Raw genomic sequence first — 25,633 nt, 5'->3', positions numbered from 1 at the left:
GTATGTGGAACCAAATTTTTATGTAAAATATCTTCAAAAGCAAACTTGTTAATCAAGTGTAGCATTATTTGGTTGTCTGTACCAGGGACGTAACTTTGTGAAAAAATGGTCCAGCCTACTCCATTTTTGGGCAGGAGGGTGGTGGTGCGGAGACTACAAATTCTGCTTCTGTCACGGGGCACCCGCAACCCATGCCCATACAACATTGCAGCTGACATGCCTTGGAGAAAAAAGGGCCTTATGAGTAGCATTGATATTGGCTGTCTGACCCATGCAGGACCCCAAGAAAAAAGTCCTATCCTTAATTCTGATATGGGGGTCCCTCCTGCACAGGTCCAAGAGAGACCAGGTCCCAGACAGTCCCACTTGTTGACTGTGCAATGCAGCAGTGGGGGTAAACATGGATAAATCATACACAACTTGTGTATAATAATACTATGAATGAGTGGTATTGAGTCCAGCTACCAGTAATTGGGGCACACAAATACTGAATTTGCAGTTCAATCAGGCGCAGAGGACTGAAATTCTCAGAGCAGTGGGGAAGGCAATAGCCAGGTTCGTTTGCTAATGAGCCAGTCCATGGTAGCCACTATCCGCAAACACTTGACTGTTGTACTCACCATTCCTTACATGGGGCCCAGTTAGGCTGCACTGGTTTGTTTTTTTTTCCTAATTTTATTGTAATTAGCTTGATCGGTTTCTGCTTAGTTATTTATCTGTATTGCCTAATGCAGTTGGTAATAAGCTTCTTTCCCTCCTCTTCCAGGAAAGGATGTCTTTGAGGCCTTCTATAAGAAAGATTTGGCAAAGAGGCTTTTAGTTGGTAAAAGTGCATCAGTTGATGCTGAAAAATCTATGCTTTCCAAATTGAAGCATGGTAAGCATCAAAACTGTATTACGTAATATGTTGTCTTTGTGGGTTATTTTATTTTTAAAGTTGTAAATGCATATAAAATCCTGCCTTTTGTGGTGGTGCTGGGGACTGTTTATGTATATATGTGTGTGTGTGTGTATATATATATATATATATATATATATATATATATTTTTTTTAATGGTTTTCCAGAATGCGGAGCAGCATTTACCAGCAAACTTGAAGGAATGTTTAAAGATATGGAGCTGTCTAAAGATATAATGGTTCACTTTAAGCAGGTATGTAATGATTATTATTATGTATTGAGTGCTTGCATGCTCCGCAATGCACTGATTATGCATCATTTACTTTAGTTTCTGCCTATAAAACACACTCATACACAGTCTGCATAAATATTTAGGGCATTTCTTCTTACTAGTGCTCAAAAGACCAGGAAGGATATGTATGGGCAGACAAGTTTGTTGTTTTGGAGTGATTAGGGCATAACATTTAAATAAATTTTTTTTTATCATTTATTGCATATTTTATGTATGTGTTTTTGTAGTGCTGAATCTTAACAGGTGCTTATATGAGACTATATTAAATTGATATTTATTTTACCGTTGTACAACAGACATACCATTTCTAGATAACACTGATTTATCTATAGAACATACATATTGGAATAAAAAGTTTGTCAAGTTACAGTAACCCATGACAACCAGTGCATCGTTTGTAGAACAGTAAATGCTACATTTTAATTGGTTGCTAGGTATATATATAACCCCGTTAAATAAGTAGTAACTGTCATTGTTTCCGCTTGCTCCCCTCAGCTGTGGCTATTCTATCAATGACTTGAACTGGCACAAATGTTATCACGTAATATCAGAATGGCAATTTTATTTGCATTTGTAGTTAATGAATATTGCTAGGCATAAGGTTCATGATCTGCTGTGGGCTGAGCCTCCTTTGTCCATATCATTCTTAATGGGATTCGACAGGATCCCCTGGTGTTTCATTTACAAAAAGAATGTTAATAGTGGCCGTAGAACTGGAAAACCTGCTCAGATTGCTGTGGTTTCAATGTTAATTTCTTTAACCCTTTAAGTGCTACTCTGCTCTGTTTCTCATGTTTTCTGGTTATACATACACAAAGTAACAGCATTATCAAAAGAAGTAGATCAGAAAAGAAAGAAATTGTACTTACAAGTGTATCTTTTTCCCTCCCTCAGTATATGCAGAACCAAAATCTCCCTGGCAACATTGAGCTTACAGTAAATATTCTAACAATGGGGTACTGGCCAACTTATGTGCCTATGGAAGTTCATCTACCACCAGAGGTAAGTGTATATAGACATATACAAGTGTACGGATTTTGTGAGCAGTAATATTGCTTGCCCTTAATCAACTCCTTTCGCGGTCTTTAGATTTATCACAAGGAATCTTTTCTTGTTTTTTCTTTCAATATTTTTATTGCTTTTATAAACATATGGAACAATATAAATATCTTGCCTACTTGAGGCCAATGTATGACGTACATTTTGATATGACATTGTAAAATAATAAAACCAAAGAAAAATAAAACAACATTACATGGCACCGTTGTGTCTAGCCTCAAAAATTCCAACAAATCCCAAAAACATGCTGATTGTAGTAAAATTAATATTTATTAATCCATATTAAAAAATGTCAAGTCCCCACATGGCCTAACGCGTTTCATGCTTACCTAGCACTTAGGCATAGGCACTATATAGCAACGTATCGTGCTATGTATAAATATACTCATTATCTATTCATGTAAAGAAATTGTAACTGATACTACATTTGTGTCCTGCAATATTGATTATATATTATATAAATGCAAAGTGTTTCTAAATGTATGAGCCAATGGCCCAAGCTCTAATTGATATTATATAGAACATATGTGTTGGACAACGATTGGTTTTAAAAATGGGAGGGTCTATTAAAGATGGTATTTAAGCATTTGAAAGGATGAGACATATCAGAAATTGCCTATGACTAAGTGCTAGGTAAGCATGAAATGCGTTCGGCCATGTGGGGACTTGTTGATATTTTTTAATATGGATTAATAAATAATAATTTTACTACAATCAGCAGGGATTTCTTGGAATTTTTGAGGCTATACCTCTATTTGGTCACTAGAGGACCCCATCATGCTGTCAATTATTTACTAGAGTCTATTTTTCCAGCAACTTTAAAGTGAAGACCATTGTGTCTAGAATTCATGGACTGATTTCTTAAAAAAAATTGTAAAACGAGTTTACAGTTCGGTGCACCATTCCTTACACTGAATATAAATCACATAGTACCGGTAGCTAAAATTGTAAAACAGGTCTGTATGGGAATATTGAAGGAGGATCATAAGGCAGATCATTTGGATATTAACTAGCAATTGGGTCACAGCGTCTGTAGTCCAGCCATGGTTGCCAGGTTTTTAAAAATTTGATATGTGTATTAGTTAAGAAGCTAGCTAGTTTTTCATTTATCATGATCCAGTCAATTTTATGCTTGAAGGCTGGAAAAGGAATAGAATGGGATTTCCACGCCGTGGCTATGGTTTGTCTTGCTGCCAAAAAAATTATAGTGAGGTGTTTATGTTGTAATTTTGTACATTTACTATTCGATAAAGCTATCAGATGGTCCCTTTTATCACTAATTTGGAAGACAGAGAAAATAACATTGTGTACTCTAACCCAAAATCGAACCACCTTGGGGCACGTCCACCAGATAATACATAGAGCCAATTTGTGAACAGCCTCTAAAGCAGTTGGGATCGTACACTTTTAGCTTTTCTTTCAGGTGTCAGATACCATCTAAATAATACTTTCTCCATTGTCTGCTTGGTGGACACAGGGACAGTGGGTATAGCTGGTGCAACTAGGAGGAGGACACAACAATAAAAAGAGAATAAACCTAGCTCCTACCTACCTTCAAAACTGGGAAGTAGACTTCCTATGCGGACAGTCGTTAGATCCAGGTGAATGGTCGCTGATGGAAGACATCTTCATCAACCTAACCAGTTGGCGGGGAGTACCGGAGGTGGTTCTCATGACCACCAGGCAGAATCGGAAAGTACAGAACTTCTTTGCAAGGTACCAGGGTCCTCTAGCCCTAGGCGCAGATGCTCTTAACGGCAGAATGGAACTTTCAGCCTGCCTACACCTTCCCTCCTATTCCACTTATACCAAGAACGATCAGAAGGCTACAAGGAGTATGAAAAACACTTCTCAGTAGAAGACCCCTAGATCTCTCCCCCACTACCGTACCTCCTCTAACAAGGTCTCGTCCATCATCCAAAACCATCAAGCCTCAAGTTGACTGTGTGGCTCTTGCAACCCAGATCCTTAGCATCAGGGGGTCTGATGCGGTGGTTGAAGTAATGCGGGCAGCCTGAAAACATGTCTCTGCAAAGGATTACTATAGGGTTTGGAACAAATACCGACAGTGGTGTGCTCAGAAGAACAAGGTTTTTGAAACACTATTCATTCCAACTTACTGGACTTCCTACAGGAAGGACTATTCATGAGTTTATCTGTAGAACCCCTTAAGTCGCATATTGTATTGTATCTGATCAGTCTTATTCCAGAAGGGGCTGGCTCATCTACTACACGTAAGAACATTCCTTCAGGGAGTAACTCGTATAGCTTCGCCAAATTCGGGCTCCTTCCCCTTGGTCCTACGAGCACTCCAAGAGACACCATTGGAACGCGTGGCCGTTGTTTCGCTACAGTTCCTCACTTCAAAAACTGTCTTCCTGACGGCCATGTCGTCAGCAAGGAACGTTTCTGAACTCACTGCCTTAGACTCACTTTATCATGTTCCATCCAAGGTGTTCTTGGCTTCTGCCAAATTCAGGACATCACCATTCCAATCCTTTTGTCACTCTCTTTTTTTCAATGCTAAGAAGGTAGCACTGCATTCACTGGACCCAGTCAGGGCTCTGAAGTTTTATCTACACAGGATCCAAGACATAAGCAGGTTGGACACCTGAACCAGAGGTCCCCATCGAGGCACACCAGCTTTTAAAGCTACTGTATTACGCTTGATCAAACAAGCCATCCCAAAGGCTTACATGCAAGGGGAAATACCCCACTGACTACATTCAAGGTGCATTCCACAAAGGGAATAAGCACCTCCGGGGTATTCCGAAACCAAGCCTCAGCTGTGTAAGGCTGCCACGTGATCCACTATCCACTCGTTACAGGAGTCTACCATTTTGATTCCCTTGCGGTTTCTGAGACTCTCTCCGGTACTTTAGACTCTCTCTGAAGGTACTTCAGGCTGCGGTGGTAATTTCCACATAGACCTTTGGTATGTCCCTACTGTCCCTGTGTCCCCCCAAGCAGACAATGGTGTACTCACCGTTAAATCTCTTTCTCTTCAGTCGATTGGGGGAAACAGCTTCCCTCCCTGGATAGGGGCTATCGCTGGATTTTCAGACATGGTTAATGTTATGTAGCAGTTATGTTAAAATTATCTCATTTCTTTGGTACAAACTGGCCTGGGCTCCGCCTGCTGGTAGGTTTAGCCAGCGGGGGAGGAGCTAGGTCTATTCTCTTTTATTGTTGTGTCCTCCTCCTAGTTGCACCAGCTCTAACCACTGTCCCAACATAAGCAGAATGGAATTATACAAGACCATCACCTAGGTTTGAAATTTCTGTCCAAATCCCCATTTATGATTGCATAAATGGGGATTTGGACAGAAATTTCAAACCTAGGTGATGGTCTTGTATAATTCCATTCTGTATGCTACAGATAGGGCCAGGGGATTGTGTCAAAGGCTTTCCTTATATCTACCTTCAGTAATAAGGCTTTGGTGGGTTAATAGGAAGAGGCACCGTATGGCATCACTTGCTTGCCGTCCCGTTATGAAACCAACCTGATCTTTGTGGCTCCACTGTGACAAATACAGGCTAAGATAGTGGATAGAATTTTTATATCACTGTTCAATAAAGAGAGAGGCCGGTAGTTTGGTTGCATTAGTATAGAATTTTTGATGTGACCACCGGAAGTTTCATGGATGAGGGCTAAGTCAAGGTCCATATGAATACGATTTATATCTTGTCTTAAGTCTATCCCGGGATCATCACACTGCTGCTGCATCACTTTGTTCAACCTCTGGGGCAAAGTATCTACAGTATTAACACATTGTGTTGTTTCTTACGTTGGGAGTCCAACTGAATGAACCAGCCCCTAATAACTGCCTTATGGACCTCCCAAAGTGAAATTACTTGAGTACACAAATAGCCACTTTATCCCCGTATTGCTTGCTTCTTCCTCATACTGGCTTCAGGAGAGAAATGAAGAGAGGAAATTTTAAGTTTCCAGCTGGCACGTTTGTAATGGAACTAAATGTGGTATTTCCTCTATCCCTTATGTCTTTAGATTGTGAAACTACAGGAGATTTTTAAGACCTTTTACCTGGGAAAGCACAGTGGTAGAAAGCTACAATGGCAATCAACTCTAGGGCAGTGTGTTTTAAAAGCAGAGTTTAACGAGGTAAGTTTTAATAGCCACACTATTGTGGTGTTTTAATGGAATTCCTAAGCAAAGGCACTGAACTAATGGGCATCTATGTACAAAACATTTGTTGGATTGTGAACCATGATTGCTCTTTGGGTGGATGTGACCTATTGTGCTTTGTGCTAGTGCTGAAATTTGGCTAAACATTGTGGGTTAGGGTTGGTGTTGGTTAGGGCAGGCCTGACTGCTCCTGAAGATTCCCTGTTTTTTTAACCAGCAGCACACAAAGAAGTAGTGTACAGAGCGGGAAGATGTGGGTACGGGTTTGGGCACAAGTCCTGTGATGGCAACATTTTGCAGGTTAGGGTACGGGTTAAGGTCTTGCGGTTTAGGGTCAAATGCAGGTTGAGTTATACCTGACCTGCTCATCACTAATTGTTACATTAAAGGAACAGTAACACCAAAAAATTTAAGTGTTTTAAAGTAATGAAAATATCCCTGCACTGGTAAAACTGATCTGTTTGCTTCAGAAACACTACTATAGTTCATATAAACAAGCTGCTGTGGAGCAATGGCGGAAATTGAAAAAAGGCACAGGTTAAATAATGGATAACCGATAACACCATTAGACAGACAGAGCTTATTTGCTATCTGCTGTGTAACTTGAGCATTCTCTCCTTTGAATGGCTGCCCCCATTGCTACACAGCAGCTTATTTATATAAACAATAGTAGTGTTTCTGAAGCAAACACACCAGTTTACCAGTGCAGGGCAACACTGCATTATATTTTCATTACTTTAAAACACTTTTATTTTTTGACGTTACTGTTCCTTTAGGGTTAGTAATGCAGTAATTGGCAATGTTAGGGCACACAGAAGGAGGGTTAGGGTGGATTAGGGGCATGGCTACCTTATTGCGTTTTACCAACTTATGTAGGCATAGATAAACCTCTCTTATAATAACTTATTAGTAATGCTGACTACAAATGTGCAGAAACAGGTTGAAACCCAAGGCAAAAGCCAGCACTCTGTCATATCTTCCCTGCAATGTAGTTCTGTGATTAGGGAGAACAAATGGATCTTTCCATATGTAATCACTGTAATATAGGATATACTGTATTAGGGGACTCTTGAGATATGGACCAGTTTGTCAGCACACCAGAAGATTATGATTTGTTAGTTATACAGCTGTTAAAATTTGTATTTCCATTTCAGGGCAGGAAAGAACTTCAAGTCTCCCTGTTCCAAACACTGGTGTTACTTATGTTTAACGAGGGTGATGAATTCATCTTTGAAGAAATTAAGCAAGCTACTGGCATAGGTAAAGTCAAGTTTGTTTGGTTTTTTTTGTGTGTGTAATTGGGATATTTTTTACCATCTCTTTTTCATTGTAGAGGATAGTGAATTAAGGAGAACCCTTCAGTCCTTAGCCTGTGGCAGAGCTAGAGTGCTTATCAAGAATCCCAAGAGTAAGGATGTTGATGATGGGGACAAATTCACATTTAATGATGATTTCAGGCACCAGCTGTTCAGAATACGAATAAACCAGATCCAGATGAAGGAAACGGTAATGCTCGATTTTGACTTAACTCTTGGAAGAGCACTTTGAAGTTTGTTTTGAACCAGGCTATGGTCTTCAAATTTAAGTTACTACCAGAAATAGTTTTTGCTTGTAGCCTGTACAGAAAGATACCATACACTATTTATATCAACCAAAAATAAAATTAAAAAGACAGCATCCATGACTCCTGAAGGGAGGGAAGAAAAACTGGAGAGTAGAAGCTTTTTGGGTGGAATAAAACTGAGGCAGCGGGAGAAGTCTTTTTTTTATTCCGAAGTGTCCTAATGGATCTTATGCATTGTACTAGAATTCCCATTATTTTTAGGAAATTTAGGAACAATTCAGGTTAAGATGGTGTAAGGTAATAAAGCAGCCGGAACTTGCCACTCGCCTAAACAGAGACTAGCCAGATCAAATAGGCCAATGGCATCATGGATCCATTTTGTTGATGACTATATGCATGTTATCAGACAGGAGTGATGTATATAAATTACATGCTGTCAAAAAACGTCATTTTAGATATCTGATTTTTATTTTTAATAGGTGGAAGAACAAGCAAGCACTACAGAAAGAGTTTTCCAGGACAGACAGTACCAAATCGATGCAGCAATTGTTCGGATTATGAAGATGAGGAAGACCCTTAGTCACAATCTTCTGGTGTCAGAAGTGTATAACCAGCTTAAATTTCCAGTCAAGGTAAATGACATTTGGCATGTTTCACTCATTTTGTAAACATATCACGTGCTGCTTAATGTTTTATTATTTAAGTAAGTTTATCATGTCACACTACTCGGGTTCAGAAAGACTAATAACCAAAAGTGAAACGTATTGTGATGTTCCAGGAGTTTTGTCATAAAGTAGATCCCACATTACAATCCCAAATGAGGAGGGGTCATTCTTAAGGATCCTTGAGAAAGATCATCTTCATCTAATCTCATATTTGTTTTGTAAATCGAACAAAATGTTTTGTTTTCCTTTTCTCTTTTCCAGCCAGCAGACCTGAAGAAGAGAATAGAATCATTAATAGATAGGGACTACATGGAAAGAGACAAAGAAAATCCAAATCAATACAATTATGTTGCATAAAGGAAGCTTAGCCTCAGCTGGTACCCATCATTCACTTGCTGGAGGATAAAGAGATTAGCCTGTTACACCAATTGAATTACATTTTTCTACACCAGAAAATGAAAAAAGGAAAAACTGCATTGAGAAGACAGTCAGCAGTACCTTCAGTGAATAAAACCGCCCATTTAAAGAGTACAATTTACATTTAAACAGAATGCTGTTGAACTCTCTGCATGTTATTTAGAATGATGTGCATATTGACTGTAAGAGCTGTAACGATACCAGGGTTCTGTCTATTGTATGGGCTGAAGAGAATGAAATTGGGATGTGGCATAAGATCCTCTGATGAAATCAACGTATGAAGTAGGCTCTGCTCCTCAAGCTGCATGCAGTTTATTAAAATGTAGCCGGCTAGTAGAGACATGAGCGGACTCTTGCATATGCCCAAAGGCATCTCTGACCCAGTCAAATTAACCCCGGACACCAAAACAGGAGGCATAGTACCAGTATCTTGAAGATGTAACAAGTATGTGAGGTTAAGTACTAGTGTTTATTGCGTCAACTATTTTATATGATGTATAAAATGTAGAGTGGCTTGTATTTAAAGCATTGACCAAGCTGGGACTGTATGGGGACGTGAGAGGAAATTGCAGTACCAACCCCAAACTTCAATTGCCATTCAGCTAAACACTAAGAGATCTAGATGCTTGTTCAGCAACACAAGGTATCCAGTCCATCTATAATGGCAGAAAGAGAGTTTGAGGTTGTTTAGATGCTTGTGTGTCTTAAATAGAAATGATATAGATAAATGGAACTAAATTGCCATTTATATCAACTGCCGTACAGAGTTCTCATTGCTGCATCAGTCTGAGGAAGAGTAGATTGTCCATAGCTTGCAATTCTGGACCAGCGGATGTTTGAAGCATCACTTGGTAAGACGTGTGCTGAGCCTTGAAAGCCTCGCTCATTGTGACCTCTAGTAATATGCGTGAAGCCCCTTTATTTGTTTGTTTTTTTTCATAGCCCTTTGGGTTTTAAATTATGGCATGCTGATAGTCTGGCAACTACAGTCATTTTCATCCACTGTTAATTCATAGGGGCCCCATGTATTTTGTGCCTTGACAAAAACCGAAAAACATAGAATTTGTGTTGCAGATGGAATATTTTTTGACTTGGGGGTTTTCTTTAGTTAAGAGAGAGCAAAAAATAGGAAATAAATTCTTTTGGCTTTTATAAACCGTTTGTGAACGCTTTGCCCTTTAAAAAAAAAAAAAAAAAAATGATGGGGGGCTGTTTGTATTCACTCTTCCAGCTCGTATCACTGCGTTTGCTTTTTGGGTTGCATTCTTCCACTCCCCCCCCATACATTTTCCTTTTTTCCCCTCCACTAGACGCGGATGCAGCCATATACAGGGTTACCAAAGTTGCCTTTTTAAATTCGACCGTTTTAATTATCCACGCAAAATGCGGCTGGAGGGATATTTTTGCTCGAGTGCATTCTGCATTGATAATTTGCTACTTGGTTCAAGCACTGGAAATCAGCCACTTCCATTTGCAAGGTTCGAAGGAAATTTGCACAATTCTGCACAAAGCTGCTCCAAAATGTAACTGAAATGTTTACATAAAAATGTAATTTTCTGTGTGGAGTTGGCGTTTTCAATTCTTGCAAACTTTAAAGAGCCCGTATACCCCCCCCTCCCTCTGTCAGCATTAAATCCATGAAAAGGGGCTTGTGCTGTAGAGAAGTATGGCTGCCAATCAAGTGTTGTCTGTAGCTAAATATCAAGGAATCGGCACAGCCACAGTAATTCAAACTGCAAATATTAAGGCAGTGAAGGCACACACTGAATATACAATTTGCTGTAATAAAAGAAAAATCTTGAGCACAATAAAAACATCACCTGTCCACTGGAAAGTGTTCTGTATAATGACAAACTCCTTCTCTCAAAGCCCAGCAGAGACTCTAACTGGGACAAGGGCATGCGTTGTTTATACAGAGGCTTCTCAGTCTGTTTTGAGATTTTTTTTTTGTGTCCATACAAACCAGGAAATTGAGATTTAATATCAGAATCAAGTATGTTCAGTTCAAGCCCTGTTCATTGAGCTAATGTTTAACAAGGGTTTTGCTGCCCTTTAAATTACCAGGGTCTGCTGTGATTCCAATTCTGGCACGAGAAGCACCTTTCTTTTTCTAAGGGATGCAAATTAGTGTCGTTTGAATAATCACTACAGGAAAATTGTTACTGTGCCTGGTCATATATTTATTTTTTTCAAACTGCCACTGCCCAAAAAAAAATTGGCATTTTGTTCCTTGTAGTCGGGCGCTAATTGAAAGGTGCTGATCTCCCGGGTCTCTGATCAGTTAACCATTGGAAACCCGGCCCTTGTTCATTTAGGGACATGCAATAATGTTTAGAAATGTGACTTGTCGCTACCAGTTATCTGAAAACAGTAAAAGCGAACTGTTCGTATTGTAAAAAAAAAAAATCAACTAAACTGGAGTGGATGCTTAGTAATTATTTTTCATAAAGTTGTATTTTTTCTTATTTTCTGAGATATAAATGGGTGTATTGGCGTTTTTCCTTAAAACACTTGTTTTGCTTCTGCAAACAACCAAACCATAGTGTCCGTAGTGCATTGCAAACTGCTGACTTATGGTGGAATTGGCCAATTAGAGAAATGTCTCTGCAATGTACACCGTTGGTGTGTTGATTGCAATCTTAAAATAAATGTTAGGTTGCGTAACTTCTATTTAGCATCCACTATAGTTAAAGGGGTGGTTCACCTTTGCATTAACCTTTAGTATGTTATAGAATGGCTAAATCTAAGCAGCTTTTCAATTGGTCTTCAGTATTTATTATAGGTTCCTTGAATTATTTGCCTTCTGACTCTACCCAGTTTCAAATGGAGGTAGGGTTGCCACCTCATTAAGGGCTCTTACAGAAGAGCGGTTTTACCTGTGCTCCCCTTCCCTGCGCTGCACTTTCTTCCGGTCAGCCACAGGGGAGCGCAGGAATAGACGCACTGAATTATTGTCAATGGGGCTGTAATGCAGGTAAAATACAACATGCTGCGTCCCAACCTGAGTTTGGTGCTTACATGTGTCTGTGTGAGTACAGCCCCATTGACAATAATTCAGTGGTTCTACTCCTGTGCTCCCCTGCAACAGAACGGAGGAAGCGCAGGTAAAACCGCTCTTCTGTAAGAGCCCTAAAACTGAACATATATGGAATCAACAGCCTGCAAGGCAAATTAGTAATTCATTTAGGGTAGGTCTACAGGGATGTTTTCGGCGCAATCCGACACACTTAGACAAAATGCCTGCGACAAGTAATATGCGCCAAAAATAAGGTAAGTGAATGCATTGTTGCATGGTGTCGTAGCGTAGATCTGCGTCTGCATCCCACAGTCGTGTCAGATCAACGCCGCGACACCATGCAACAATGCATTCACTTACCTTATTTTTGTTGCAGACGTTTTGTCGCACCACGTTGGATCGCGAGCCGAAAACGTTCATGTAGTCCTACCCTAAGATGCATAGCTGCACATAAAAGCTGCACATAAATCGGTTCAGCATCTAAATGAAATGCTAATTAGTCATCCAGGCTGTTGATTCCATATGTGTTCGGTTTTAAAGGTTTGAGATGGCAACCCTAAATGAGGGTCAATGAACAAAATTCTCTGTGGCTACACATTTTATTGCTATTGCTACTTTTTATTTATTTTATTTTTTTATTTGGGTCCTCTCCTATTCATATTCCATTCTCTTGTTCAAATCAAAACAAGGTTGGACCCAGCAACCAGATTGCTGAATTTGCAATTTGCTCAATAAAAAGCTAAAGAACTCAAAACCCGCAAATAATATGAAAATGATCTCCGACTATCGCTCTCTCCATTGTACTAAAAGTTATTTTAAAGGTGAACAGCCCCTTTATGGCTACTGCATCTGCTTGATCCTGTGTTTGTACTGGGTCTGCCTGGGTGACACACACACACAATGGATTTCAGTGCAAAGAAACCAATAAAATTGCACATTTCCCAGACAAAATTCACTGGGGGTCGTTTATCACTGGTTGCTATGGGTTACTGCCCAGGTGCAAATTTGCCCAAGGTTTATAAATGAGCCCCACTGTGTGTCTACCAGGCCGATACAGTACCTGGAAGTGAGTCAGTAAATAACCCCATGAAGTCGTAGCCTAATGAGTTTTTTTTTTTTTATGATACGACAGTTCCTCTTGAACTGTTATTCCCCCAGCTTTCCCCAATAAATCCATAAAGCTCATTGCAAAACAGTAGCCTATATTTTGTTTAATGCTGTGAAGTATTGCAGCCTCTACTTCTTATTTGCTCGTATGGTGCCAAATTAAAGGGAGGCAAGGAACAAGTGTATTGAAATAATGCAGATATTTTTCCTTTTAGATCATCGATTGTTTTATAAGGGCAAAGGTTCAGCGTCATGGCCGTTCATTTTAATTGTTTTATTGACTAGTAACCTGGTGCCTCTTCTCAGGGGACGTGTTCAGATACCGGACATTCGCTCACTCCCATATTAATGGGAAAATGCACTTCTTTTTTTTTTTTTAAATAGACGGCAAAGTATGAAGGCAATTCCAGCTTGCATGAGTCCGTTTAAATGAAGCTGCCATCTTGCCTGCTGTATTGCTTATGGATAGCGGGTGCTGTTTCCAAGATGGCAGAGAAAACCGAAATAAGAGCTCAGCATTATTGTTTAGTATTCAATAAATACCGATCATTTATTTTAGCCAGTTGGCCTTTCCAGTGCTATCAATGCTATGCAAGTGGCATCACCTACCAGAAATGTGACTGCATTGTGCAGAGGACATGGTATTTATGCTGGTAGATTATTCATTACATCTCTACACAGAAATGCTCTGTTGCAAGCAATATGGCAGCTCCGGAGGATGGGGTATTCAATGTACACAACAAATAACCGCCCCATGCTATCCTCTCCCAAGCGAAGGTACGACATGATCAGGCACATTTATCAAGGGTCAAATGCCGAATTCATGTAATTCCCATAAATTTGACTGGATTGAAATTTATTAACAAAATCTATTTTTTTTTTTATACTCTTGACTAATTTAAATGACCCGTAAAGCCTAATCGAATTCGATCAAACTCGATTCTAGTTTTCTCTCTGAAAAAAAAAAAACCCGAATGTCAAGAAGGCTGCAAACATCTCCAAGTTGATCCCAGCACCTCTCCCATTGACTTAAATTCCGCAGGTTTTAGGTGGCGAATAGTCAAATTCATAAAGGGCCAGAGTATTATAAATCTCGAAAAACCGAAAAATTTGGATAACTCCCTAGCTAAATTTTACAGTTTTTACCATTAAAGAAATTCAAATTTTCAATTCAACCCTTGATCAATCTGTCCCGATCTGTCTGTTTGACACCAGGAGCAGCACTTAGCAATACCTTGGCTGTGGTTAATACTTTACTAGCCCAAAAGCTTTACTTGTTGCTGCCAAGCATTTAACTCATTTGTTTATAGCCAATATCCACACTGCAAGGGCAGAGACACGTTATTCAGGGAGATTGCCTGGCGACAAATCTCCTCTAATTCGTTTTCCGAAGTTTTCCTCGTGAGGCATCTTCGGGCGACTTCGGAAAACGAAGTGCTTCGAGTGCCATCCCGCCGGCGATATACATTCTAGCCGGCGGGGAGGCAGGTCAGGGAGAATAGTCGAAGAAAAGGAGATTTGTCACCGGGCAACTAATCTCCCCGAATCGCAGCGTATCTCTGCCCTAAGGGCGAAACCATATTTGGGGAGGGCAGTCCCTGAAGAGTGCAGCAGCATTCAGAAATGTAATAAAACTTTTCACAGCAGTCAGTCGGATTGCAACAAGCTCGCCCCGGCCATAGATTATGGTTACAGCAGCGCAGACTAAATCACTTTGTATATGTTCACTGAACTCTGATTTACAAGGACACGTGTGAGCGGATTGCATGCTTTTTTTGAAGCAAAACATTTTTAAGTCTCGACAAGGGTACAAGGTCCTTTCTAAGTTGATAAATAATGTAAATATGTGTCCCTCCCCCCTCAAAGAAGAGTGAGTCTGTTCTCTAGGTATTTTGTGTCATTTAATAAATATTAAACTGTTGTGTTGCTAAATGCTTTTTGTGTATGTTTGTGTTTCCTATACCTTGGCTAATGGGCGAGGGCTACAGCGGGATATCATTTGCACTGGCTTGGACACTTTCTGGATAATAGGTGCATGTAGTAGGGGAAAGGGGAGCAGGAGATTTCTTTAGGAAATGCCCAGATGGGACACTAATAAAGAGACATCCACAAATACGTGTCCATAAATGAATGGAACCACAGCCGAAAAGAGTACTATGGGGCAGATTTATCAAGGATAAAATTCTAAATTTCGAGTGTCAAAATTCACGCATTCAAATTTGAATCCCCCTATTCGAATGTGCGATGTATCACACCTCAACCATAGAAACAGTCCTAATGCAAATATTCGCCACCTAAAACCTGCCGAGTTCATGTACAAGTCCACGGCAGAGGTCCGTTGAGCCATTTGGAGATGTTAATAGCCTTCCTGACATTCGAGGGTTTTTTTTTTTATTTGTACGAATCAAATACGATTTGAATTTTCGGGTCGGAACCATTCGATCGGATTTAAGCCATTCAAATTTTTTCTGAAATAACCTCCCAGTCGTATCGTGAGTATATTCAAATTAGAAAAAATTCAAATGAATTCGAAATTCGACCTTTGATAAATCTGCCTCCCTGTGTATAGCCAAACTCATTAACACACTTTGAAAACATTAGAGTTTCTTTCACTTAGATATTTATTCAAGGCAACAAAGTACATGTCATAGAAAGGGCTAAAAACAAAGCCAGGCCATTTGCCAGACGATAGAGAAGAAAAGAAGTCCATGCCCCACAGCTGATCGTCTGTATCCTGTATCAAACAAAAGTATCAATTACAGTCAGTCTGAGAATATGTATACAGGTATGGGATCTATTATCCAGAATCTCCGTACATTCCTGATACTTAAAATGTATTTAAATATTAAATAAATAAACACTGTTTTGCCTCTAATAAGGATTAATTATATCTGCTTTGGAATCAAGTCCAAGGTACTGCTTTATTATTACAGCAAAACAAAATATCAATTGTAAAAATCTAAATTATTAGATTAAAACAGAGTCTATGGGAGATGCTCTTCCCATAATAATAATGAGCTTTCTGGATAATGGGTATCCAGATAACAGATCCACCTACATATATATATATTATATACGTACATACATGCACCAAATCATATGGGTTATATCGATTATGACAATATAAAGTTGTTGGCAGAATACACAAGCATAAAAAAAAAAACCCATAAAACTGTTGTAAGAATTTGTCACTAAAGGGAAGGCAAATCCACAAAAACCTTATTCCATTTTCATTATTGCAATGTATTTACTTTCATGCCACTCTTGTAGTTAAATTGCCATTCTGGGACAGCTTGGATCAAGTACAAGGTACTGTTTTATTATTACAGAGTATAAGGATTTTTCTTTTCAAATCTGGATTATTTGGATAAAGTGAAGTCTGTGGGAGACAACCTTCCTGTAATTTGGAGTCCTCTGGATAAAGGGTTTTGAGATAACGGATCCAATACCTGTATAATACTACAGGAGTGTCTACAAGATGTAGTGACCTGGTAAATCTAAGATATTATATATTGTTTCTTTTACAGTCATGGAACTCCGAGGTGACTTCTACTCCGAGGTGACTTCTAATACCCTTATGTTTTGCAACAAGGGGTACTTTATTTATTATAATACACAAGTTTCAGTGAGTCATGATGTAACAAATGACATCACTAGGCTCCGATATTAACTGATGAGATCATTAAACACCGTTTATAAGAATGAAGTTTACAGGATATTCATGGCTCGTGTGTATATTTTGTATATATTTATATATATATATATATATATATATATATATAAGTATTGGACCTGGTTATCCAGATTGCTCGGGACCTAAGGCTTTCCAGGTAATGGATCTTTCCGTAATTTGGATCTTCATACCTTAAGTCTACTAGAAAATCATGTAAACAGTAAATAAACCCAATAGGCTGGTTTTGCCTCCAATAAGGATTAATTCTATCTTAGTTGGGATCAAGTACAAGATACTGTTTTATTATGTTTCATTACAGCGAAAAAGGAAATCAATTAAAAAATTTTTTTTAGATTATTTGGATAAAATGGCGTCTATGGGAGACAGCCTTTCTGTAGTTCAGAGCTATATGGATAACGGGTTTCCGGATAATGCTAATTAAAATGGCGTCTATGGGAGACGAACTTTCTGAAATTCAGAGCTTTCTGGATAACGGGTTTCTGGATAATGCTAATTAAAATGGCGTCTATGGGAGATGAACTTTCTGTAGTTCAGAGCTTTCTGGATAACGGGTTTCCGGATGATGCTAATTAAAATGGCGTCTATGGGAGATGAACTTTCTGAAATTCAGAGCTTACTGGATGACGGGTTTGCGGACACACTAATTACACAAATGAAACCAGATGTAACAGAATCCTGTAGGACACAGTATGTATGTATACCTTTATTTATAAAGCACCACACGGATCTACAGTGTTGTACAATGTTGCAGTGTAATAAAGTAGACCCACGGATGACAGCAATACACAGTCAGTGTGACAATGTAGAAAAGCAAGGACAATGTTTCTAGGAATCCCACATGATAATAAATGAATGGGTGTAAAAGTTCTGTTTCCTACATAGTGCGATGATCTTGCAGGACCTCAATAACAAGCAACTTGGACTCAGCATTTACAGTGAATCAGCTTGATATTCTGTTTCATGTTCACTCCCTCTTCAATCTTCAGCTAAAGGGCCCTCTAGTGCATGATTTTACAGTGGTGTGAAAAACTATTTGCCCCCTTCCTGATTTCTTATTCTTTTGCATGTTTGTCACACAAAATGTTTCTGATCATCAAACACATTTAACTATTAGTCAAAGATAACACAAGTAAACACAAAATGCAGTTTTTAAATGAGGGTTTCTATTATTTAGGGAGAAAAGAAATCCAAACCTGTGTGAAAAAGTAATTGCCCCCTGAACCTAATAACTGGTTGGGCCACCCTTAGCAGCAATAACTGCAATCAAGCGTTTGCGATAACTTGCAACGAGTCTTTTACAGCGCTCTGGAGGAATTTTGGCCCACTCATCTTTGCAGAATTGTTGTAATTCAGCTTTATTTGAGGTTTTTCTAGCATGAACCGCCTTTTTAAGGTCATGCCACAACATCTCAATAGGATTCAGGTCAGGACTTTGATTAGGCCACTCCAAAGTCTTCATTTTGTTTTTCTTCAGCCATTCAGAGGTGGATTTGCTGGTGTGTTTTGGGTCATTGTCCTGCTGCAGCACCCAAGATCGCTTCAGCTTGAGTTGACGAACAGATGGCCGGACATTCTCCTTCAGGATTTTTTGGTAGACAGTAGAATTCATGGTTCCATCTATCACAGCAAGTCTTCCAGGTCCCGAAGCAGCAAAACAACCCCAGACCATCACACTACCACCACCATATTTTACTGTTGGTATGATGTTCTTTTTCTGAAATGCTGTGTTATTTTTACAACAGATGTAACGGGACGCGCACCTTCCAAAAAGTTCAACTTTTGTCTCGTCGGTCCACAAGGTATTTTCCCAAAAGTCTTGGCAATCACTGAGATGTTTTTTTAGCAAAATTGAGACGAGCCTTAATGTTCTTTTTGCTTAAAAGTGGTTTGCGCCTTGGAAATCTGCCATGCAGGCCGTTTTTGCCCAGTCTCTTTCTTATGGTGGAGTCGTGAACACTGACCTTAATTGAGGCAAGTGAGGCCTGCAGTTCTTTAGATGTTGTCCTGGGGTCTTTTGTGGCCTCTCGGATGAGTTGTCTCTGCGCTCTTGGGGTAATTTTGGTCGGCCGGCCACTCCTGGGAAGGTTCATCACTGTTCCATGTTTTTGCCATTTGTGGATAATGGCTCTCACTGTGGTTCGCTGGAGTCCCAAAGCTTTAGAAATGGCTTTATAACCTTTGAAATTGAACTCAGGTGTGATAAACCACAGTTAAGTTATTTTTTAACAAGGGGGGCAATCACTTTTTCACACAGGCCCATGTAGATTTGGAGTTTTTTTTCTCCCTTAATAACTTAAACCTTCATTTAAAAACTGCATTTTGTGTTCAATTATGTTATCTTTGACTAATAGTTAACGGTTTTTGATGAGCAGAAACATTTAAGTGTGACAAACATGCAAAAGAATAAGAAATCAGGAAGGGGGCAAATAGTTTTTCACACCACTGTAGCTATGCAAGACCAAACAGGGATATTGTAGTGATACTTATACACGGCCAGTGTTAGGGCACAAATATTACCATACTTTTAGGCTGTTTGGTTACAGCTCGTATTGTGCCACAGTAGTTGTCTGTTGTACATGCTGGGAATCATCCTTTATTTAGTCGTAATAACCGGGTTGTTATTTACTGGACTAGCAGGTAAAACCCCAACTAAAGCAGCCAAAGGGGCTGCTATTAGAAGATGGCCGTATACTCTCCAGTAAATTCATAATACCCAAGGTTCTGCCTATAACTCTTATGGTTAATCCCTCAACCAGTTACACCTTTGATCCACCCCAATACTTGCTCCTTTGACAGCTTGCTTACCCTAACCCGTTCCACTTTCATCTCCCCCTGTCCCGTTTGGTTTATTTTATGAATAAAGGAAGCAACCCCCCAAGTAGACAGCGCTGGTCCTGCAAAAACATTTCTTTAAAGCAGTGATCCCCAACCAGTAGCTCTTGAGCAACATGTTGCTCCCCAATCCCTTGGATGTTGCTCACAGTGGCCTCAAAGCAGGTGCTTGTTTTTGAATTCCAGGCTTGGAGGCAAGTTTTGGTTTCATATAAGCCAGTTGTACCGACAAACAGAACCTCAATGTAGGCTGACAATCCACATAGGGGCTACTAAATGGCCAATCACAGCCCTTATTTGGCACCTCAAGAACATTTTTTCATACTAGTGTTACTCCCCAACTCCTTTTACTTCTGGTTGTTGCTCACAGGTTCTAAAGGTTGGGGATCCCTGCTTTAAAGGAGAAGGAAAGCTACCGAAGCAGTTTATTGCTAATAGATTAGCCACAATAGTGAAAGCTAGAATACTATATTTATTGTGTAAATGCTTTACCATACCTGAGTAAACAGCTCTAGAAGCCCTCTGTTTGTTTAGTATAGCAGCTGCCATATTAGCTTGGTGTGACATCACTTCCTGCCTGAGTCTCTCCCTGCTCACTCTTAGCTCTGGGCTCAGATTACAACAGAGAGGGGAGGAGGGAGGGAGAGAGGAGCAAACTGAGCATGCTCAAGCCCAAGCCATGGAGGTTTATGCAGAAAACAGGAAGTCTGATACAGAAGCCCATGTGGGGAAAGAATGCAGTGTTTCATTTGACAGAGGACTCAGAGCAGCACTACTTTGAGGGTTTACTGGTGTATTTATATAGACCTTTCTGATAAAGCTTACTTCATTTTAGCCTTTCCTTCTCCTTTAAGCTTCTGTTAAACTTTAAGAGGACATTCAGCCTACAGAGGCCACCACTGGACAGCCCTAGACTGTAAATTCCCACCAAATGCTGTTGGTATTTTTTTTCGATACCGTTGCTACCTGGCCAATAATGATTATTATTGATGTTGCATACCTCCCAACATTTAGGAAACAGAAAGAGGGTCAAAAAGATTTGGCGCGTGTAGCGCACTGAATTTTTTTGCCCATGCCCATTTTTGTGGCCACCCCCCTAATTACTATGTTCATTTTACATAATTTGGCAGGTTATAAAGTTGGAACACATGTCTGTGGTTTTTATATGTTATTACAGTTTTGCAAATCAAGGCGAATTGCCCTTTAAGCTGTGAGTCTGACTTCTTATCTTATCAAACTGTTACAAAAGTATGTCAAGTATTTATTCTGGGCTGTCTGCCAAGACCTAATTAAGCTAAATACTTTGTATCTGTTTCTGGCTGTTCAGTGCAGCAGATCAAAGAGAAACCCGGGACTTATCAGTACAAATCCGTGACAGCGGGTTGAGCTGTCAAAAGCGGGACTGTCCCGCTCAAAACAGGACAGTGGGGAGGTATGCCTTATATAGCTGAGATTTTCCATAGCTTTTACCAGCTTAGTTGCCCTTCTCTGGACCCTCTCTAATTCAATAATGTTCCATTTGAGCTCTGGAGACCAAAACTGTACAGAATATTCTAGATGGGACCTTACCATCCCTCTTTAAAGTGGAAGAATAACCCCTCCTCTGCAAATCTATTACTATTGCAGTTTATTTTTCTGGAAATATCAAACAAATCACCAACTGTCTGCTCAGCAATTTTCTTTATTACATTTGTGTTGATTCAATGAAAAAGCATTTTGTTTTGGAGCAGAGCTGCCACAGTATGTGTATGTTACAGTATGTTATGTAGCTCCAGAAATAATAACAGCCCCTCTTAGCAGCAAGTCATTCAGTTAGCAGGTTCCCTATTGTCCTGTTATAGCCATAGTCATAAAATGGAAGGCTGAACACAACAGTAAATGATACAACACCCATACTGCTTGCAGAAAGCACATAAACTTTAGCAGAAATGCTCTCCAAAATTCAGGCCATAAACATAACAAATGGTTTTGTAAGTATCTGGCCTGACAATGAGAGTAAGTGTGCATAGAGAACAGATACACAACATGAATGGAGCTTCTGTTTATTGAGGAATTATATCACACAAGAAGCAGTGCCATGCTGTATAGAAAACACACTGCTCATACTGCTTACATTTTACTGTTCACATTGTGCATAGCAAAAACAGACATTGCTGTTGTTTATTTTACAGAAATCCTGATTTTAAATGGGCCATTTATCTACTATTATTGAAACTTGAGAGGGTTGTATTCAAAGACTATCTGAAAATGCAATTTTGTAATGCTTTTATTTTACGTAATGTTTACAAAAGATTCAGTTTTCTGTTCCCCCTTATATTCACTGGCTACATCACTTTTACTGTAATTTGTACTCAAACTGGCCCTTTAATCATACGCGTGCACTAAAGGGAAAGCTCAAAGGTACATATGTATATCTATGGCATGATTTTTGTGGCTTTACTTTTTAAAGAAGAATTCTGCTTTACATTGGCTCATTATAAATCTTTCCACTGGAGCAATCATTTAGATACAGGAACATTTCAGATCAGTCATATGGATTAGTTGTTTTTATGTTAATATATAGGCTGACATAACAAAAAAACAGGCACCAAGTAGAGTTAATACTAAAAAAGAAGCGAACTGCTGATGATTTGTCTCTTTGCAGAAGTGCATCTAACACAATTGCTGATTGCTGTTACTTCTTTGCCAAGGGGGTTGTGTTTTGCTCAGAGGCCCCTTATTTACCAATCTCAGTAAACTTCAGTGCCATACACCACGGCCCTTGGATCATTCTTTGCCCAGATTTACGGATAATTATACATAACTTTACCAAGTGGCTCACCTTCAGCCTGCTGATGGCCACCCTCTCCATATATTGAGCATTCCTCATTTAGCCTCATCAGCAAAAAGGGGGAAGGACAGATCTAGAAGAGGTAAGTTATGGTGCTCACAGACTGGTACATACCGGTTGCTCATTCTTTCTTGATCAAACAGGCAGACATTTGGCCCATGTAACCAATTACCTTTAAAGTTGAAATGTGATCCTGCTATCAGTCAGGTCAGGCAGAAATTCCTGTTAGACTGCATCAACCTGTTTATTAGGTTAAAGGCCAACAATGTAATCCGCATCCCCCACATACAGTAAGATCTGATGTGTCACCTATTGGCAATTCCAGGGCCTAGTTTGAAATTGAATCCAGACCTGATATAGTCTGAATTGTTTTTTCTTGACAAAGATTATCTGTTTCCAATTTAAAAACACTGCCAATGTTTAACGAATGTTTGGTGGAAAGACACTTCATTTCTATGGGATTTTAAAAAAGAGTATTTATCAATGGGTGAAAGTTCATCCTGTGATAAATACGCCTTTCCAAATCTCATATCATACCTCCCAACTGTTCTGTTTTGAGCGGGACAGTCCCTTTTTTGACAGCTCAACCCGCAGTCCTGCGTTTGTACTGGAAAGTCCCGATTTCTCTGCACCGAACAGCCAAAAAAGATACAATGTTTCTAACTTAATTGGTTCTTGGCAGAGAGCCCAAAATAGATACTTCAGATACATTGGTAACAGTTTTGTCCCTTGGGAGAAGTTAGACTCACATCTTAAAGGGCAATTCACCTTCATTAGTAAAACTGTAAAATATAAAAACTACAGAAATGTGCTCAAACTTTCACAACTTGGCAAATTTTGTAAAATGGGCATGGTAATTTGGGGATGTGGCTGCAAAAAGGGGCATGGTCAAAAAATGTCGCCTCTTTCCGTTTCCAGAATGTTGAGAGGTATGCCATAGAAATGAATGAATTTCACTCTAGCAGACTGTGGGGATCTCTAAATTCACTCTTTGATAAATATACCCATTACATTTTCTTTCATGAGGCAAAAATGGGAGATTTTATTTCTGGCTTAAGCTTGCTTGGCACTAGATCTTGGGGATGGCCCAAAATGACAGGTTTTTTAAAATCAGAAATATGATGTCTAGGATAATTCTTCCAATAGAACTATAAAGTGACAATGAAAAGTAATGCATTGTATTGTAAGGTCTGTGGTGAATCAAAGAAGACAATATGCCCTTTAAGGCCAAGGAACCCCCTATCCCCCCAGGATGTGCCCTTACCAGTCAATTAAAACACAGAGACATTTTATGGCAAAAATCTGTGGAGGTCACAGACTTTATTTAACAGTTTAAATATCAAAGTCTAGTTACACCCTGACCCCAGCTGTGGCTCCTAGAACCACACTGATGCCGAGTCGCAGCTGGCCCAGGCAAGTACTGCTGACCACCACAGATAATGGTATTCCAGAGGAAGGCAAAAACTCTAGCGCTTTTCAGCCAATTAGCGCTACGAGAAAAATTCCTTCCTGACCACATCCAGGCAATCGGTCGGAAAAAACCCTGGATCACCGTCCTCTCAACTAAGTCTGAGCTTTTCAACCGCACATACCCTTACCCTTGAGCCCATGACTAAGCACCGAAATGCGTAGGGTGGATGGAGATGCAGCTATATTTTTAACTTTTCTACCAATAAATTTATTTTTTAACTGAATATCTCTGGTCTTGTGGATCCGTTTGAGTGCCGGTCAGCTCTGCTTCCTTATCTTCCTTAAAAACCGTGCCACAACAACACTCCTCCCCTTGCCTCCTCCTCCGTCTCTCCTTTTCCCGCCGCTGCTAGACCCTCCATTGTTTACAAGATGCTAAAAAATCCAAAAATATTTGCTTTCAGTTTCAGTTTTGGTCACATTTTCCCACTTTCTTGCCATACTTATATGAGTGTGTGTTAGACATCATTAGTGTCAGATACTCACCCGAAACCATTTAGAGGTTGGTGTTTTCTTAGTTCCAGACCTAACCAGTGGCGGAACTATTGGGGGAGCAGGGGGTGCGAGCGGGCCAGGGCCCGCACCCCCTCAGGGCCCCCCGCCAGTCCGTTCGCCATTGAAAACTCGGTCAAATGCGGCCGTACGGAGGGGGGCGGGGCCCACTTGCGCATCACGCACCAGGGCCCGCCCCCCCCTCAACGAACGCTGCTGGACCCCAAATTTTTCTGCAGATCAATCCCATTTGGCCACACCACATATAGAGAACATGGTTTATTAACATCTAAACCTCTTTGTTCTGCAGAAGGGGTCGCTGACTCAGACTGCAGGTGTACATGACAAAGCTTGTGTGTAATCTCTTCTACCTTCTAGGGAGGCTTGAAGGGGTCCTTGTACTGTCACCCTTTTTACTGCTGCACCATAATGGCACAAAGAAAATAATTATCTAAGTAAAGTTGTCTGCTCAGAAACCCCAAGAAATTTCTGTTTTATGGTATATATATGCAGTGCGCATGCTGCTAGATGCAAGGCTGTGTAGCAACAGTGGCATATAAATGGCATCCTGGGCATTATACGGACGAGGCATAGGAATATGCTTATACTTGTGATTGAGGGGGTACAAAGCCCTTACATAGGCTGAATGTGCAAAGGATTCCCTGTTTCAAATACAAGGCTCCCCTGCGCAACAGTTGTGGGTACAACAGAGTTTAGTAGGACATGTTTGTGTTTAGCAAGGTTATACACTTTGGCAGAAATAATATAAATACAAGTTATACACAAAATGGCAGTTTCCTTAATTGAGAAGGATCTGGGATTTTTTTGTAGATAACAAGTTGTCTGATTCCAGGCAGTGTCATTCTGTGGCTACTAAAGCAAATAAAGTTCTGTCTTGCATAAAAAAGGGCATTAACTCTATGGGTGAAAATGCCTCTTTACAGGTCCCTGGTAAGGCCTCACCTGGAGGAGTGAACACACACACTGAATCTACCACAAAAGATTTTACCAAATCTAGAATGGAATCCGAATATTCAAATTAGTAAAATCACCACCCCCATAAATTACAGAATACCAAAATAATTGTCACCTTCTCGTTGTCTATAATCACATGCTGCCATGTATATATGGAACATATTCATGTTCTTT

General features: G+C 39.8%; 1 protein-coding gene across 2 annotated transcripts in view; it reads left to right on the top strand.

Moving 5' to 3' along the window:
* Positions 1-15,098, top strand: part of cul4b.L (cullin 4B L homeolog) — a 40,082-nt gene extending 24,984 nt beyond the window's left edge. For both annotated transcript variants that reach the window (XM_041572706.1, XM_041572705.1), the window contains exons 14-21: positions 767-877; positions 1,067-1,152; positions 2,086-2,193; positions 6,260-6,373; positions 7,552-7,657; positions 7,731-7,903; positions 8,441-8,593; positions 8,888-15,098. In XM_041572706.1, coding sequence (XP_041428640.1) covers positions 767-877; positions 1,067-1,152; positions 2,086-2,193; positions 6,260-6,373; positions 7,552-7,657; positions 7,731-7,903; positions 8,441-8,593; positions 8,888-8,983 — 947 coding nt within the window. In that variant the 3' untranslated portion in view covers positions 8,984-15,098. The remainder of the gene's footprint in view (positions 1-766; positions 878-1,066; positions 1,153-2,085; positions 2,194-6,259; positions 6,374-7,551; positions 7,658-7,730; positions 7,904-8,440; positions 8,594-8,887) is intronic.
* Positions 15,099-25,633: the final 10,535 nt, after the last annotated feature.

This window comes from Xenopus laevis, chromosome 8L, assembly GCF_017654675.1.
Source record: "Xenopus laevis strain J_2021 chromosome 8L, Xenopus_laevis_v10.1, whole genome shotgun sequence".
NCBI classification, from domain to species: Eukaryota; Metazoa; Chordata; class Amphibia; order Anura; family Pipidae; genus Xenopus; species Xenopus laevis.
This window is presented reverse-complemented; position numbering and strand designations above follow the sequence as displayed.